Source organism: Suncus etruscus, chromosome 15 (assembly GCF_024139225.1).
Source record: "Suncus etruscus isolate mSunEtr1 chromosome 15, mSunEtr1.pri.cur, whole genome shotgun sequence".
Lineage (NCBI taxonomy): Eukaryota > Metazoa > Chordata > Mammalia > Eulipotyphla > Soricidae > Suncus > Suncus etruscus.
The window spans coordinates 20,661,716-20,679,385 of NC_064862.1; the positions used below are offsets into that span (position 1 = coordinate 20,661,716).

At 48.2% G+C, this 17,670-nt stretch overlaps 1 protein-coding gene and 1 pseudogene across 1 annotated transcript in view; one reads left to right on the plus strand and one right to left on the minus strand.

Moving 5' to 3' along the window:
* The first annotated feature begins 1,044 nt into the window (after positions 1 to 1,044).
* ALDH2 (aldehyde dehydrogenase 2 family member) overlaps positions 1,045 to 17,670 on the plus strand; it is a 35,967-nt gene continuing 19,341 nt past the window's right edge. Inside the window, exon 1 of the mRNA XM_049789345.1 lies at positions 1,045 to 1,187. Within this exon, the coding sequence (XP_049645302.1) occupies positions 1,062 to 1,187 (126 nt within the window). The 5' untranslated portion in view covers positions 1,045 to 1,061. The remainder of the gene's footprint in view (positions 1,188 to 17,670) is intronic.
* LOC126031875 (uncharacterized) lies at positions 17,006 to 17,157 on the minus strand (annotated as a pseudogene).

Sequence of the window (17,670 nt, forward strand, 5' to 3'; positions counted from 1 at the left end):
AGACAGACAGAGACAGAGACTCCTCATGGTTCTTGGAGGGCAATGTGGGGGGAGGGACTGGGGCAGTGGTGGAGGGTATGGTGCTGGAAACCCTACCATTACCACAATACCTAAAACACAAAAATGTAAAAAATTTCAAAAACTCATTGCTACTCTAACATCCCTACACCGTTATCATTCTTTTTTTTTTTTTTTTTCCTGACCCTGGGATTTCAAAGCGGCGCCCTCCTCCACCTTCCTTCCCGGCCACTTCTCCAACTCGGCACATCCCCCTGGAAATCACCTCCAGTTTGCTCCAGGGTCGGGCTCTAAATCCGCTCTAAATCTAAGTCAGGGGTGCAGGGGCAATGGGCGATTGTCCCGGACCCATTCAGGGGTTCAGGCATTTATTCAGGGATTCAGGCACCCGTTCAGGGGTTCAGGCACCCCTTCAGGGATTCAGTTACTCATTCAGAGATTCAGGCATTTATTCAGGGGTTCAGACACAAATTCAGGGGTTCAGGCACCCGGTCAGGGTGGCCCGTTCAGGGGTTCAGGCATTTATTCAGGGGTTCAGGAACAAATTCAGGGATTCAGGCACGGGTTCAGGCATTTATTCAGGGGTCCAGGCACACGTTCAGGGGTTCAGACACCCATTCAGGGGTTCAGTTATTTATTTAGAGGTTCAGACACAAATTCAGGGGCTCAGGTGCCCATTCAGGGGTTCAGGCATTTATTCAGAGGTTCAGGCACCCATTCAGGATTCAGACACAAATTCAGGGGCTCAGGCGCCCGTTCAGGGGTGCAGGCACCGCTGCGCGCTTAGCCAGCCGGGGCGGTCCACTGCGCTCTCGCCGCGCGCACCGGGGCGCTCCGGAGGAGCCGGGGACGCGCGGTGCGGGGCTGCGGGGTCCCTGTTCCACAGGGGCGCGGGGCGGGGCGGGGAGCGGAGGGGCCGGCCCGCATCATCCCGGGGGCCCCGCCCCACGCCTGCCCATTGGCGGCCGTGTCCAGGGGCGGGGAGAGGTCGGGGCGAGCGGTGACCCCGGCCCCGGCGCCCCGCAGTCCCGCGTCCCAGCAGCATGTTGCGTGCCGCGTCCCTCGCCGCTGCGGGCCTCGGGCCCCGCCTGGGCCGCCGCCTGCTGTCCGCCGCCGCCGCCCAGGCCGTGCCGGCCCCCAACCAGCAGCCCGAGGTCTTCTGCAACCAGGTAAGGCCCCCGCCTTATCCCCCCCCCCCCCAGAGAGAGAGCCTGGGCCTCAGTTTACCCAACGGGGCTCTTCCCTACCAGCATCCCACCAGCCCCGATGCCCATTGTCCTGCCCCTGTGCGCGCAGGTCCTGGCCACCCACCCATCCCAGGGCAGGTTCAGCCAGCTGAGTCTCTCTGTGCCAGATATTTTTGTCCCTCCCCCCAATCTCTTTCACCCCCAGCAAAGTCCACAAAGAAAGCAGAGACCGCCTGGGTCACTCTGGGTTCCAGGCAGCCGGTCCCCCACCCCCCCTTGGCGATGCCAAGGCCCCTTGGCACACTGTTTCCCCAAGAGGGAACTTGGGAATGGTGAAGGGGACCTTTTGCTTCAAAGGACACCCGGCTGGCTGGAGTGCTCCCATCAAATCTAAGAGGTTTTTTTCCTTTCCCTCCGCAGAGTCCCGACCCTCACCCCCGCTTCTTGCTCAATTGGGACTTTGGAATAGTTTTTTTTTTCCCCCCTTTGGGTGCTTGCTAGAGTTAGGGTGAAGTAGTTATGAAAGCACAGCGTCTCCGTTTGTGCAACAAGTGGAGTTGCTGCTCTTCTGCTCTGGCAAGCAGAAAGGGGGTTCAGAGGCCAGGCCCTCCGCCCGGCTGGGTAGGCCATCCCCTCCTGGCTGCTGGTCTCCAGGCTGTCCCCTTGCACCCCAAACTACCTTAAACGGAGTTCCCCGTTTTTCTGTTTGATCTTTCACCAGCCTCACAGCTGGCTGATACGGTGTGTGACCGTGGCACATCTTACATGTCCATTTTACAAATGAACAGACCGAGTTACAAAGCGTGTAGTGATTTGCAGACAGAATGAAACCTTTTACAAAGCGGGAATTGTCTAAACAGCTCCATGGTATCATTTTTGGAAGGTGGCCACATCTGGAGGTGCTCAGGGAATACTACTGGATCTGCTCTCACGATTTATTACTGGCAGGGCTGGAGTAAGGGGAACCATATGGGATGCCGGGGATCGAATACCGGGGATCTGTCAGCTGCTTACAAGGCAGATGTCTTACTGTTTCATTATATCTCCAGCCCCTCCAGGGTTTTTTGTTTTGTTTTGTTTTGGGGCCATACCTAATGGAACAGTGGGCTTACTCCTAGTTCTGAGCTCAGGCATCACTCCTTTTGGGGCTCAGGAGATCATCTAGGATACCCCATATCCAATCTATGCTAGCTGATTGTAAGGCAAATGCCTCATACCCACAGGACTATCTTTCTAGTACTCTGGGTGTTACTCAGAGGAAGGGAAGTAGAAAAAAGGAACACAACACTAAATTCTGACCCTTGGAGCTGTCCCCTACCAAAGGACTCTTGGCAATCAACCTGCTTGTTTGACCCAGGACTTGGCTGCAGATCTGCCCTTAAGTGATGAGTAAAGGTGCAACCATGTGTGACTTTAAGAATTTTGCGAGGGCCGGGCGGTGGCGCTGGAGGTAAGGTGCCTGCCTTACCTGCCCTAGCCTAGGAGACGGACCGCGGTTCGATCCCCCGGCGTCCCATATGGTCCCCCAAGCCAGGAGCGACTTCTGAGCGCATAGCCAGGAGTAACCCCTGAGCGTTACCGGGTGTGGCCCAAAAACCAAAAAAAAAAAAAAAAAAAAAGAATTTTGCGAATGGCCATTTACTAGAGATTGAGAACAAAGGAGATACTCTCTTTTGGCTAACATGAACCAGAAGTACACTGACTTTTTTTTTTTTCGGGGGGTGGGGCACACCTAGTGATGCTCCGGGGTTATTCCTGGCTATGCACCCAGAAGTTTCTCCTGGCTTGGGGGACCATATGGGATGCCGGGGGATCGAACCATGGTCCATCTAGCACGGACAGCCCAGTACACTGACTTTTAACTCCCTTGGTAATCTGCTTAGCTGAGCATTCACGCATTGAAGACTTGAGCATCAAAAGATCTAGCTGTGGGGGAAGTGATTTAAAAATAATTCAGCAGATTGCTGTCACTTAAATATAACTGTGAGGGGCCAGAGATATAGCACGGCGGTAGGGTGTTTGCCTTAGACACCGAAGGATGGTATCCATATGGCCCCCCCAAGCCTGCCAGGAGCAATTTCTGAACATGAACTGAAGGTGGTTCGAATCCTGGCATCCTATATGGTCCCAAGAGCCTGCCAGGAACGAGTTCTGAGCACAGAGCCAGGAGAAACCCGAGTGGCACCAGATGTGAACCCAAAACAAACAAAAAATCCACTGGACACAGTTGACCTGAGTTCAATCCCTGGCACCATATTTGATGTCCTGAACACCATTCCTGAGTATTGCCAGGTGTGGCCCAAACACCAGAAAATAAAGTAAAAATAAAAATAAAAAATAAGGGGCCGGGCGGTGGCGCTAGAGGTAAGGTGCCTGCCTTGCCTGCGCTAGCCTTGGATGGACCGCAGTTCGATCCCCGGTGTCCCATATGGTCCCCCAAGCCAGGAGCGACTTCTGAGCGCATAGCCAGGAGTAACTCCTGAGCGTACCGGGTGTGGCCCAAAAACCAAAAGAAATAAAAATAAAAAAAAAAAAAATAAAATGGACATAAAGGCACTTGTTTTTGCAGGGGCTGCAGCTACCATCATTGCCCTGATTTAACTTCCCAGAGCCTCAAAGTCTACTTATGATCCTTCTCCCAAGCCTGGGAGTCAACCTCTCTTCCTTTCTTAGGGGCATATTTCTCTCAGTTGCTGTTTTTTGTTGTTGTTTGGTTTGGGGGCCACATTCGGTGCTGCTCAAAGGTCTGTGCTTAGGAATTATTCCTGGCAGTACTCAGGGACCTATATGGGATGCCAACGATTGAACCCAGGTTGGCTGTGTGCTTGGCAAATGTCCTACCTACTGTAGAATCTGGCCTTAACAACTGTTCTTCTTTACTTTTTTTTTTGGGGGGGGCATATCCAATAACACTCGGGTTACTCCTGGCTCTATGCTTAGAAATCACTCCTGGTGGACTCGGGGGACCATATCATATGAGATGCTGGGAATGAAACCCTGGTTGGCAAGTGCCCTAACCGCTGTACTATTTCTCTGGCCCCAACAACTGCTTTTTCTTGAAGGAGAGCACCCAAGTCACACTTGCTCACAGTATGAAAATGCATGCAGGCTGCTGTGAATGTCACCCAAATCCCAAATCCCACAGCACCGTGTTCCCCAGGAACAGGCCCACAGGTGGGTGTGTGACTGTGCAGACAAGTCTTGCCATGTGTGTACATGTGCCATTCACACAGGTAAGATCCACACCTGCTAGTCTAGAAGGCAGCTCAGCTCATCAGAGCCCTCAGCTTAGAACTTCTTGTTCTGAAGTTCTGCGTCATTGACATTGTATTTTGAGTTTTCTATGCCAGAACATTCAGATCTTAGTTTATTCTTCTGAGGGTTATAAAGCATTCTGCCGGCTGGAATCCTCAAACTCCTTGAACTGTTTTTTTTTTTTTTTTGAGGCTGATAGAGTTTGGCCACTCTCAGCAGTAAACAGGCTGTTTTTTAACTCTGTGTTCAGGGGGACCCTTGACTGTGCTCAGGGGACCACATGTAATGTGGTTACCAAAGTAACCATGCTGATTATTTTTATTTCCTTCAGTGATGTCACTGACAAAAGTAATAGAACCTAATGCTAAAATGTTGAGTTTTTTTTTTTTTTTAACCAGGTACAAACTAGATCAGAGACATTTCCCTAAGGGTGATTAATTTTTTTGAGTTCAATGAACTGTTCTGAATTCTTATTTCCCTAAAAAGAGCTGTTTGCATAGACCTTCCAGAAGCTTCGCTAGGAACAGGATTTTCTGGGGATTTTTGTTGTTTATTTTTCACTCATACCCAGCTGTGGTCAAAGCTGGCTATGTGCTCAGGGATCATTCAGGGATCATTCTTGACAGATTTGGAATATCATAAAGGGTGCTGTGGATTGAATACTGGCAAGGCCCCAACTTTCTGGCACCGTTCTAACCCTGGCACTGTTTTATTTGTTGGATTTTTTTTTTTTTTTTTTTTTTTTTGTGGTCACACCTGGCAATGCTCAGGGATAATTCCTGACTCTACACTCAGGAATCACTCCTGGTGGTGCTTGGGGGAACCATATGGGATGCTGGGGATAAAATCCAGGTTGACTGCAGGGCAAGCATCCTACCTGCTTGCTGTACTGTTGCTCCAGCCCCAAAACACTGGGTTTTCTTTCTTATGAGGGAGCATTTGGGAGAGTTGGGGCTTTTGGGCAAAGGTCTTTCTAGCTTGTCAGGAGGGGCATAGATAAGGCAAGCAGTGGCCGCCTTCTCCCTCCAGTCTCACCTCCAGAGGAAGGGGGGTTTCATCATCCACTTCCTGCGGCCCTCCTGCCTCTCCTTGTTGGGTGGGAGTGTAAAGATACGGTTCTTGGCTAGAGAGGGGTTTTTTTTTGTTTGTTTTGGTTTTTGGGTCACACCAGCCGGTGCTCAGGGGTTACTCCTCTTTACAGGTGTTTAGAAGAAATATGGGCTATGGGTAAAGTTGTTTTCTCCTCCACCTCTACTGCCTCCTTCCTTTTCAGTGACTCTAACACCCATTTCTTTTGTTTTTGTCTTTGGGCCACACCCGGTGACACTCAGGCTATACTCTCACCTCACCAGTGACACTCGGGTTACTCCTGACTATACGCTCAGAAATTGCTCCTGGCAGTCTCGGGGAACCATATGGGACTAGGATTCGCACTACCTTCTGTCCTGGGTCAGCCATGTGCAAGGCAAGCACACTGCTAGCTAAAGGGATTTTAAGATGAGTTCTTTGCCTCCCTCCCCAACAGAACTATTGAGGGAAGTGCTGATGGTTGGGATCAACTCCCAAATATAATTTTTGTTGTTGTTGTTGTTTAATTTTGGGCCACACTCAGCGATGCACAAGGATTACTCTTGGCTCTGCATTCAGGAATCACTCCTGGCAGTGCTCAGGGGAGGAACTTGTTTTTAATTCTCTGTTCTTTGGAAAGAAACTACTATTTGGGCCTGGAGAGATAGCACAGCGGCGTTTGCCTTGCAAGCAGCCGATCCAGGACCAAAGGTGGTTGGTTCGAATCCCGGTGTCCCATATGGTCCCCCGTGCCTGCAGGAGCTATTTCTGAGCAGACAGCCAGGAGTAACCCCTGAGCACCGCCGGGTGTGACCCAAACCCCCCCCCCAAAAAAAAAAAGAAAAAAGAAACTACTATTTGAAAAAACAACTCAGAAAGGAGTAGGGTGTTGCATGTCACTGCTGCCAACCTAGGTTCAATCCCCAGCGTCCCATATTGTCTCCTGAGCCCTGCCAAGAGTGATCCCTGAGTGCAAAACCCGGAGAAAGCTCTGAGCACACCCCTCCAAAAAAAGGAACGAAACTAAGAAAAACCCAAGGGGCTGGTTTCCACAATGAATCGCTGAGTTGGGTATGACTAATGTTTTCATCTTCAGCCTCACCAATTCCTTTGGAGCTATGCTAATAACTATGAGAAAGTTGCTAGACAACATTTTGCTCCCAGATGCTACTTCTGTAAAATGGAGCAGAAACCCCACCTACAGCCCAAGGGGTGCTGGCCAGGAAAGTGTGTTCACCTCCTTCTAGCCCTTAGCACACCTGGCTGTAAACTGAATGCAGTAGTAAAAGCTGGGACAGCAGCAGGCAGCACCTCTGCTAAGCTGACAGCAGTGATGGATCTGAGCTTGTATGGACACGGGTGTCATTTATTTCCTGAAGGAGTGAGCTAGGTAGTTGTAAAGTTGAGTGAGTGTTTGAGGTTGATCAACATGATCCCTCTTCTTATCTTCTTGACCACAATGTTTAGGAACATAAGAGTGTATTGTCGGGCCCGGAGAGACAGCGGCGTTTGCCTTGCAAGCAGCCGATCCAGGACCTAAGGTGGTTGGTTCGAATCCCGAATCCTGGTGTCCCACATGGTCCCCCGTGCCTGCCAGGAGCTATTTCTGAGCAGACAGCCAGGAGTAACCCCTGAGCACTGCCGGGTGTGGCCCAAAAACAAAACAAAACAAAACAAAAAAAAAAGAGTGTATTGTCAAAAAGGCAATTAAGTGGCTGGAGTGATAGCACAGTTGTAAGGCATTAGTTTGCCTTGCAGACCCAGGTTTGATCCCAGGTTCCCTTATATCCCCTGAATCTGCCAGAAGCGCAGAGCCAGGAGTAACCTCTGAGCGCTGCCGGGTGTGGCCCAAAAACAAAAACAAAAACAAAACAAAAAAACAGTAGGCAATTAAGAAAGAATCTCCCCAACTCAGAGATATTATTATGCAGGCTCTTGCTTTGCACGTGGTCAACTTAGATTCTATCCTCCGCACCCAGTATGGTCCTCCAACCCCCTTCAGGAGTCATCCCTGAGCACAGAACCAGGAATAAATCCTGAACACCACCGGGACTTGCCCAAAACCAAAACAAAGAAAGAAAACACATAAAGAAATATGGCCCAAAGGAAAAAAAAAATAGAAATGTGGCCAGAGATAGTATAACAGGAAGGGCACTTGCTTTGTTTGCCAATCCGGTGGCCAATCTGGGTTCAATCCTTCTGCATTCTATATGGTCCCTTGAGACCACCAGGAGTGACCCTGGAGCACCGCCAGCTGTGAAAAGAGGAAAGTGAAAAGAAAGAACTTTCTATTTGAGTTTTCTTTCTTTTTATGGGGAAGTGGGGTTGGGACCACAATAAGTGCTCAGGACTTACTCCTGGCTCTGCTCAGGGTCACTCCTTGCAGGGCTCAGGAATTGAACTGAGGTGCAAGGCAAACACCCTACCCACTGTAGTATCTCTCCAACCCTAAAGGTAGATGATTTTAGGGGGTATTTTTAATATAGGGGCCACCTCCCCGCCTGCACTTGCCTGGCCAGAGTACTATCAGGGTCACACCTGATGATGCTGTGGAGAAGGGCGCCAGGGCTTAGCACATGCAGTGGTCTGTCTGAGGAAATTTGGAGGGAGGTGGAGCCCTGTGCCTAGCCCTGACTTCCTGCTTTGTGCTTGAGAGCTACTCCTGATATGGTGCCAGGGATTGAACCCAGACCTCCCGCGTGCAAATCATGCTAATCAGCAGTCCTTGGAGCTCTCTCTCCTTGGCCCCAAGGGAGATTCTTCTGGGATTATCCAAAGCCTGTTGGATCAAACTTGGGTGAATGAGTGCTGGGAAATCCCCACACACGAGTATACTGGGATAATTATTTAGAATTGTGGGATTTTTTTTTTCCTGGCTTAGTGTTCCGGTAGGTCTTTTTACATGCAGGACCAGTGCTCTGCTGCTAAGCTACATCCTGGCCAGTTTGGCTTTTGTTTACTTTTGCATGTCTGGAGGGTACTTCTGGTGGCTTTCTGGTAAGGGGTAAAATAGCTGAGACAAGCATTAGATGGTAAATCTAAAGACAGAGGTGTAAATCCTCTTTTTACCAGTTAAGTCCTGTGGTGAAAGATCATATTGAATTGCAAATTCAAAGAAGCAGCTTCTGGGCCCGGAGAGATAGCACAGTGGTGTTTGCCTTGCAAGCAGCCGATCCAGGACCAAAGGTGGTTGGTTCGAATCCCGGTGTCCCATATGGTCCCCTGTGCCTGCCTGGAGCTATTTCTGAGCAGACAGCCAGGAGTAGCCCCTGAACACTGGCGGGTGTGGCCCAAAAACCAAAAAAAAAAAAAAAGAAGCAGCTTCTCTTTACATGACTATAATCATACAACTATAATCATATTTGTAATCACGGTGTTTAAGTAAAGATAATTATAAAAAAAAATACAAGGGCCCGGAGAGATAGCACAGCGGCGTTTGCCTTGCAAGCAGTCGATCCAGGACCAAAGGTGGTTGGTTTGGTCCCCGTGCCTGCCAGGAGCTATTTCTGAGCTGACAGCCAGGAGTAAACCCTGAGCAACGCCGGGTGTGGCCCAAAAAACAAAACCAAAAAAAAAAAAAAAACCACAAAGAAGCAGCTTCAATTCTGCTGGGGCTTCTCCCGCCTACTTTCTCCTTTTTCTTTTCTTTTTGTTTGTTTGTTTGTTTGTTTGTTTTTGGGCCACACCCTGCGATGCTCAGAGTTTACTCCTGGCTGTCTGCTCAGAAATAGCTCCTGGCAGGCACGGGGGACCATATGGGACACCGGGATTCGAACCAACCCCCTTTGGTCCTGGATCGGCTGCTTGCAAGGCAAACGCCACTGTGCTATCTCTCCGGGCCCTATTTTCTCCTTTTTCAAGGCAGGAGAAGTAGATTGAAGTACTAGGGATCTGATGAGGTGTCCCTGTATGCTGACCTGGGTTCGATCCCTATGGGGGTTTAATCCCCAGCAACCCATATGGTCCCTCAAACCTGTCAGAAGAGATTTCTGAGCACACAGAGCCAGGAAGTAATTCCTGAGTACTACCAGGTGTGGCCCAAACCTAAACCAAACATACACACACACACACACACACACACACACACACACACACACACACACACACACACACGCATGCACGAGAGCGCGCGCGCACACACACACACCAGGAATTTTTTGTTTTTGTTTTTGTTTTTGTTTTTGGGCCACACCCGGCGTTGCTCAGGGGTTACTCTTGGCTGTCTGCTCAGAAATAGCTCCTGGCAGGCACGGGGGACCATATGGGACAACAGGATTTTTAAAATCCTTTGTAGGGGTAATAAATTGAGGTAACCAAGAATCTGAGAATCCTGGCCTCATCTTGGTTACTTCTGCTGCTCACAACTCGAGGGAATACAATGTTTGCTCTCCTGCCTTTTCCAGAGTGTGAAAACTTGCTGCCTTACAACTGATGGGGCTATAAGAATGTGGTAATTTGAGCAAGTTGAGACATGATGTATGTCTGTGTGTTTGTTCCCTAATCACAATTATTAAGTACTTGTGGATTCATACTAGCATTTTCACATTTTATTTTATCAACAGCTCACTGAGCCAACGATTAGTATTGCCTCCTGGTCCCAAGAAGGAAACCAAGCCTGAGGCAGGTCAAGTTAGCTTGTTGAGTGCACTTGGAAACCAGAATTCAAACTTAGCTCGCTCTTAGCCACTCTGTGTTGCCTAAAGCCCAGCCCTAAGGTCTATGAGGGGTGTAACTATTTAATATTTATTTAATAGAGAGTTAAATCAAATATTTGACTTCAGAGGGAGGAGCTGGATTTTGTATTTACATCAGTATTCCCAGTACCAAGATTGGAATATAATGGCCAGTCTGTAAATATTTATGGAAGGCATGAATGGCTGGTGTAGAAAATATGTTTACAATTTTGTCCTCTGCAGCAAGGAATTGGAACCCAGTAATTCCACAGAGAAGGGCCATTCTATTTTGCCAAGAATTTGGGAGTTAGTGTGAAGGCAGGGAATGAATGCTGACATTTGGCCAAGGGAAGCTGACAGTAGGCAAGGACTGCCAGGCTCTTAGTCACTGGGCATATCAACAGATGGAAGTGAAGTGCCTGCCTGGGAAATTCTCCATGGTCCAGGCGACACAGTCACACTTACCCTGGGGTGGTGAAGATCGAGGAATGCAAGATGGAAAGCCTGGGGCACAGGGGTCAGAGATCAGAGTCTCTGGCCAGTCTGGGGAAGAGATAGCCCTGAACCCTAAACTTGCCTGCAGTTTCAAGATGATGGTATGGAGGAATCTGTGTAGCATTTGTGTATCTTCAGAACATTTTCTCTGCGGATCTCGCATTGGCTGGCACAGATACTGGTCCTGTTGGAATCCTCGAATCACTTGCTCACTTACCCTTTGGGAAAACAACATACTAGGGGCATAACACACCAACACACACACACACACACACACACACACACACACACACACACATATACATACACCATTCTTCTGTGTTTCAAAACTTGAACTAAAAAAATCTTCCTTGAATGATTCTGTAAATCTACAGAATGTCTTTTAGCCTCTGCTTGGAGACTTTGTTTTTTTTTTTTTTTTTTTTGGTTTTTTGGTTTTTGGGCCACACCCGGCGGTGCTCAGGGGATACTCCTGGCTGTCTGCTCAGAAATAGCTCCTGGCAGGCACAGGGGACCATATGGGACGCCGGGATTTGAACCAACCACCTTTGGTCCTGGATCGGCTGCTTGCAAGGCAAACACCGCTGTGCTATCTCTCCGGGCCCGAGACTTTGTTTTTTTTATTTGCCAGGGAACCCCTTCCAGTGGTGTTCATCACTTATTGCTGGCTCTGTACTCTGGGGTCACTCCTGGTGGGTCTAAAGTGACCATATGTGGTGTCCCGGATCCAACTCGCATGCAAGGCAAGCCCTCTACCCACTATACTATTACTTTGGCCCCTTCTCATTGGAGACCTTGGGGGAGATTTTTTTGCAAGTCCGTTGCCCTGGGGCAGAGTTGGCACTGACTGGGATATTGCTTTGTCCTTGCCCTGGTGAAGCTTCTCCTGTCTTGCTCACAGTTCTGTTTACTGTGCCCCAGCTTCTAAGTTGGCTCCCATCCTTTCCCTCAGTTTCCGTTTGCAGTTTATAATCTGCTGGGCCTGGAAAACAGGATAACTGAGGCTGCTTGACATGCTTTCTGCTGATGTAACGATTCTAATTCTGCCCTTCAAATAGGGGCCATCTGGTGTTTGGGGTAAACAGTGCCAGGGGGTGGTGCTCTGGGGACCTGGGGGGCCAGAGATTGAACTTGGCCTTGCATAGATGAAGCTTGTGCTCTCTCACTTGAGCAAACTTCCAGGCCCCAGTAAGTAAAACTCCAGTTTTTATAGGGGGGTGGCAGCCTCTAGGAGCTGCTCAGGGGTGATTCTTGGCTACCGGGGCTGGTGGTTTAATGTAGGAGCCATTGGTTTAGTTGCTATGAACCCTGAAATGCCAGGGTTTACTAAGGCTACTGTGATGGTGCTGGGTAGGGAGGCCAGGGCTACACCCAGTGGTGTTTGGGGGGACCATGTGATCCAGGAATCAAACATAGGTCAGGTGCATGCAGGCTTGCTGCCTAACCACTCACTGTCTTGTCTTCGGGCCCCAGCAATATTATTTTTTGGTTTTAGGGCCACACCCAGTGACGCTCAGGAGTTACTCCTGGCTCTGCGCTCAAGAAATCGCTCCTGGCTTGGGGGATCATATGGGACAATGAGGGATCGAATCAAGATCTGTCCTAGGTCAGCCATGTGCAAGGCAAACACCCTACTGCTGCACCACCACTCTAACCCTATTTTTGTTTTTGTTTTTGTTTTTGGGTCACCAAAATCTTTGAGGTGCTTACAGGTCATTTCTGGCTCTGTACTCAGAAATTTCTCCAGGAATGCTCGGGGGATCATAATGCGATGCCAGGAATCAAACCCAGGTTGGTTGTGTGCAAGGCAAATGCTCTACCCGCTGTGCTATCGCTCTGGCCCCAGCAATTCTCAATTGTATGTGGCACTGGGCCTCAAGTTGGCAGACATCAGAGGCTCCTTGCCACAGCAGCTGTTAGGAATTGTACATACTTGTTTCTTTCTAGGTGTTGGAAAACATGGTCACTTGTCTTGGAATAGTTTTTGTGTTTGTTTTAGAGCCACACCCAACAGGTTTAGGATTTACTCCTGCTCTGTGCTCAGGGATCATTCCTTAAAGGTCCTGGGGACCATGAACCAGGGTTGGCTGTGTGGGAAGTAAACTCCTTATCTACTGGACTCTGCGGCCTCAATATCACTCAGAACAGTGGCCAAGATAAACTATGACTGAGGAAAGCAAGCTATGAAGTAGGAAGTCCTTGCTCCTTGGGAGAGGCACCCCTGAATGTTGTTTTCCCCCAGAACCTGAGCATGGCACTCAGCACAGAGGAGGAATGGAATCCAGAGCCTCCCACCCCCAGAACTCTCCCTGACCTTCACTCTGTAGCTGTTAGGACCCCCACAGCTACCAGGTCTCTTCCCTGCTCCTGGTCCTTCTGCATCTCTCTTCCCCAAGACTGTATGTCCAGCCAGGGCTGTCCAGCCACGGCACTCAGGCCTGGGCCCTTAGTTAGAACATATGGTGATAAGGCTGGAGTGATAGTATAGTGAATAGGGCGTTTCCCTTGCACACAGCTGACCCAGGTTCAGTTTCTGGCATCCTGTGTGATTCCCAGAGCCTGCTAGGAGTGATTCCTGTTCATAAAGCCAGTGTACCACCAGGTGTGGCCCCAAAATAAACAAACAAATAAAACCATACGGTGAAATTTGAAAATAATCACTTTGGACAAGAACTGGGTGCTGAAAGGAGGTAAAGTGCTATGAATGATACACCCTTCAGTAACAAGATTATAAACTAGAGTGCCTAAGAGGTAGGGAAAGAGGAAGGGAGAAAGACAGAGAAGAAAAATGTCAGAGGAGACACAGGTGAGCAACAGGGGACATTGGTGATGGGAAATGTGGGGTAAAGGATGAATGTTGGGACTGGAGCGATAACAGCGGTAGAACGAGTGCCTTGCAAGCGGCCAACCTGAGACCAATCCAGGTTCGATCCCTGGCATCTCATATGGATCCCACCGAGCCTGCCAGGAGCAATTTTGGAGTGCAGAGCCAGGAGTAACCCCAGTATGGCCCCAAAACAAAAGAAAACAAAACAAAACAAACAAAAAAAAAACACAAAAAACGTGCAAATGGAAAGAATGTTTCCATGCAAAAGCTATGTGGGTTTTGCATTGACTAGTCCACAGGTTGGCTCTTGATAAGGAAATATGAGCTATAAAGATGCCCCCCCCCCCCTCCACGCACCCACTGTGGGGTGGCCAAGTTAAGCATGTTGTGTAAGTCAGGCTTTGGATTTCAGGCCAGGAGTTATTGAAATATTTGGCCCAATGTCTGTGCTAGTGTTGGTTTTAGAAAACACTGCAACTATTCTTACTCAAAAAAGAAATTTCTTCCAAGTCTGGAGTGAGAACTAGGCTTCCAGCCCCCCTAGGGAGACTGAAAGAGGTGAAGGGAAATGGACCTCTGGGCCTGCTGAAGGCTCCTTCCCTCCCTTCTGCAGATCAGCTTATCTTTTCTTGCCAATTAAAAAAGGGGAGGAATTGTTGAAAATTCTGCAACCCAGAGTGATTCAGCAAATTGAGGGCTTTCAAGACTAACAAATACCTGGGAGAGAACTTCCCTGAGGTCAGGCCCCTTGGCCCTGTGAAAGGAGGAAGTGGTGAGTGAGTAGGATTTTAGCCTGGCTTCCCCCCCCCATTCTGCTGAGGCTTCCCAATTTCTGCCTGTAGCAGTTAGAACCTTGTCTGGAATGGCCAGAATGATAGCACTGCAAATAGGGCATTTGCCTTGCATGCCGCAGACTCAGGTTTGATCTGGGCATTCCCATATGGTCCTCCAGCTGCCTGGAGTGATTTCAGAGAGCAGAGCCAAGAGTAACCCCTGAACTTACCATCATAACAACCCTTTAAAAATAGGTATTTTAGGGGGCCGGGCGGTGGCGCTGGAGGTAAGGTGCCTGCCTTGCCTGCGCTAGCCTAGGACGGACCGCGGTTCGATCCCCCGGCGTCCCATATGGCCCCCCAAGAAGCCAGGAGCAACTTCTGAGCGCATAGCCAGGAGTAACCCCTGAGCGTCACAAGGTGTGGCCCAAAAACCAAAAAAAAAAAAAAATGGTATTTTAGATAGCACCACGGTAGGGCGTTTGCCTTGCACGCAGCTGATTCAGGACCGAAGATGGTTCTTTTTTTTTTTTAATTTATTACTATTTTATTATTTTTTACAGAGAATAATGATATAATTTATCAGAAAACAAAAAAAAAAAACAAAGAAAAGGTACTCAAATTAATGAGAGAGATCAATGACACAATAATACAAAGCATATTAGCATGATGTGTTAGAGAGATAGCACAGAGGATAAAGATGCTGCCTTGAACACGACCAAACCAGGTTTAATCCCCAATATCACATATGGTCCCCTAAGCACCACCAGGAGTGATTCCTGGAATCACTGGACTCTCCTGAAACTAGGAGAAAACCCTGAGCACTTCCATATGAGGCTCCCAACACCCCCCCACCAAAATTGCAGTACTATGGAATCAAACCAGGCTTCACCTCAAGCAAACCAGTCTTTGACCCCTGTACTGTATCTGCAGTCTAGTGTGATCCTTTTTTAATTGTGCCACTATTACTTAAAAACAGAGTGTGACAATTCTGTGGTATAAAGTATCAATGATCATTCAGATCAGTACAGTACAAAATCCATATCCTTTCCATACCTTGACTCCTTGAAGACCCTAACTTAGAATCAAGCCCCACTCACCTCCTTTTGGCTTCTTCTTTTTTTATTTATTTATTTATTTATTTATTTATTTATTTATTTATTTTTCTTTTAACATTTTTTTAAATTTATTTAAACACCTTAATTACATACATGATTGTGTTTGGGTTTCAGTCATGTAAAGAACACCACCCATCACCAGTGCAACATTCCCATCACCAATGTCCCAAGTCCGAAGATGGTTCTAATCTCGGCATCCCATATGGTCCCCCAAGCCTGCCAGGAGCGACTTTTGAGCATAGAGGCAGGAGTAACCCCTAAGCGTGGCTGGGTGTGGCCCCAAAACAAAAATAAAATTAAAAAATAATAAAATACCACTTTTGGGGACTAGAGATAGCACAGTGCCAAGGCATTTGCTTTACATGTGGCTGACCCAGGATGGACCCGGGTTTGGTTCCCAGCATCCCATATGGTTCCCTAGTCTGCCAGGAGCAACTTCTGAGTGCAGAGCCAGGAGTAATCCCTGAGCGTGGTGGGGTATGGCCTAACCACCTTCCAAATGTATATTGGAGTGATAGCACAGTGGTAGAGCGTTTGCCTTGAACACAGCTGACCCAGGACAGACCCGGGTTTGATCCCTGGCATCCCATATGGTCTCTAAGTTCGTGAGGAGTGATTTGAGTGCAGAGCCAGGTGTAGCCCCCTGTGTGCCACAAGGTATGATCCCCCCAAAATAAAGAACCTTGTCAGGACAAATAGATTTATTGTGGATGTGCAGGAGCAATAGAAGGAGGTCCTGCAGCCCAGGCTGGCCTCTGGTCCACCAAACATTTAACCTGAAAGCTCTAGGATGCAGAGTTGACTGGACCTGTAGCCTCCACATTGAGCCAGTCTCAACATGGGAACTTGGATTCCCAATTGCTTCCATCCTCACTTTAGTCTGGCCCAGGAACCTGCGAACACCCAAAGACAAGCAATGTCAGGGTCCGAACTTAGCTCTGTCTCATTTAGAAGTTGGTTTAGAGGTTTGTTTGTTTGTTTGTTTTGTTTTGGGGCCCCACCTGGCTACACTCAAGGGTTACTCCTGGCTCTTCGCTCAGAAATCACTCTTGACAGGCTCAGGGGATAAGGGATGGGATATGGGTTATGGGATGCAAGGAATCAAAACCTGATCTGTCCCAAGTCAGCTGCGTGCAAGGCAAATGCCCTACCGCTGTATTATCGCTCCAGCCTTATTTTATTCAGTTTTATTTTAGTGGTTGTTTTTGCTTTCCTTTCCTTTCCTTTCCTTTCCTTTCCTTTCCTTTCCTTTCCTTTCCTTTCCTTTCCTTTCCTTTCCTTTCCTTTCCTTTCCTTTCCTTTCCTTTCCTTTCCTTTCCTTTCCCTTCCTTCCTTCCTTCCTTCCTTCCTTCCTTCCTTCCTTCCTTCCTTCCTTCCTTCCTTCCTTCCTTCCTTCCTTTCTTTCTTTATTTGGTTTTGGGGTTCACACCTGGCAGCGCTCAGGGGTTACTCCTGGCTCTATGCTCAGAAATCACTTCTGGCAGGTTCAGGGAACCATATGGGATGCCGGGATTCGAACCACCAACCTTCTGCATACAAGGCAAACGCTTTACCTCATGCTATCTCTCCGGCACCTGTTTTTGCTTTTTGAATCAGACAGGAGCAATCAGGCTCTGACCATGTAATATTAATATTAATATTAATACCCTGACCATGTAATATTAATCACAATTTATGTGCACTCCTATTATATTCTTTCTGCCCTCTGAAAAGAGGAAAAGGTAAGTTTATCCTAACGGATGGTTGGCACTTGTTTTTGCACCTAGAAGAAAAATACAAACAAAAGTCAAAGTACAGAGAGGGCAGGTTCACCATAATTAGATAAAAGTCCCTGAAGTAAACCTTAGTGGGTTTATTTTTCCACTGGGAATCAAGCGGATGCACGAGCGGACGAATATGAAATATGAATTATGAAATATGAAATAAATGAAACCACACAGAATTACATGGTGAAAACAAGTGGCGAGGGAGAGGCCAGAGAGTTTATTTCTTGAATCGGGACTTATATAGACGGATTTTTGGGGCGTAGCCAGGGAGAAAAGAAAAGGGGATGAACCAATGAGATCAGAGCTTGAATTAGCATATGAAGAGACAGGTAAAGAGAAACCAGATACCTATAAGGAAATGGGGGGAGAGAGAGAGATCAGGAAAGAGCTCAGCAGGAGACTTTTGGTGGGCTTTGGTACTGACATTTCTTTGTCTGTAGGAGAGCTGAGGCTGGATTTCTATAGTGGCCAAATAGAGAAGGATGTAATG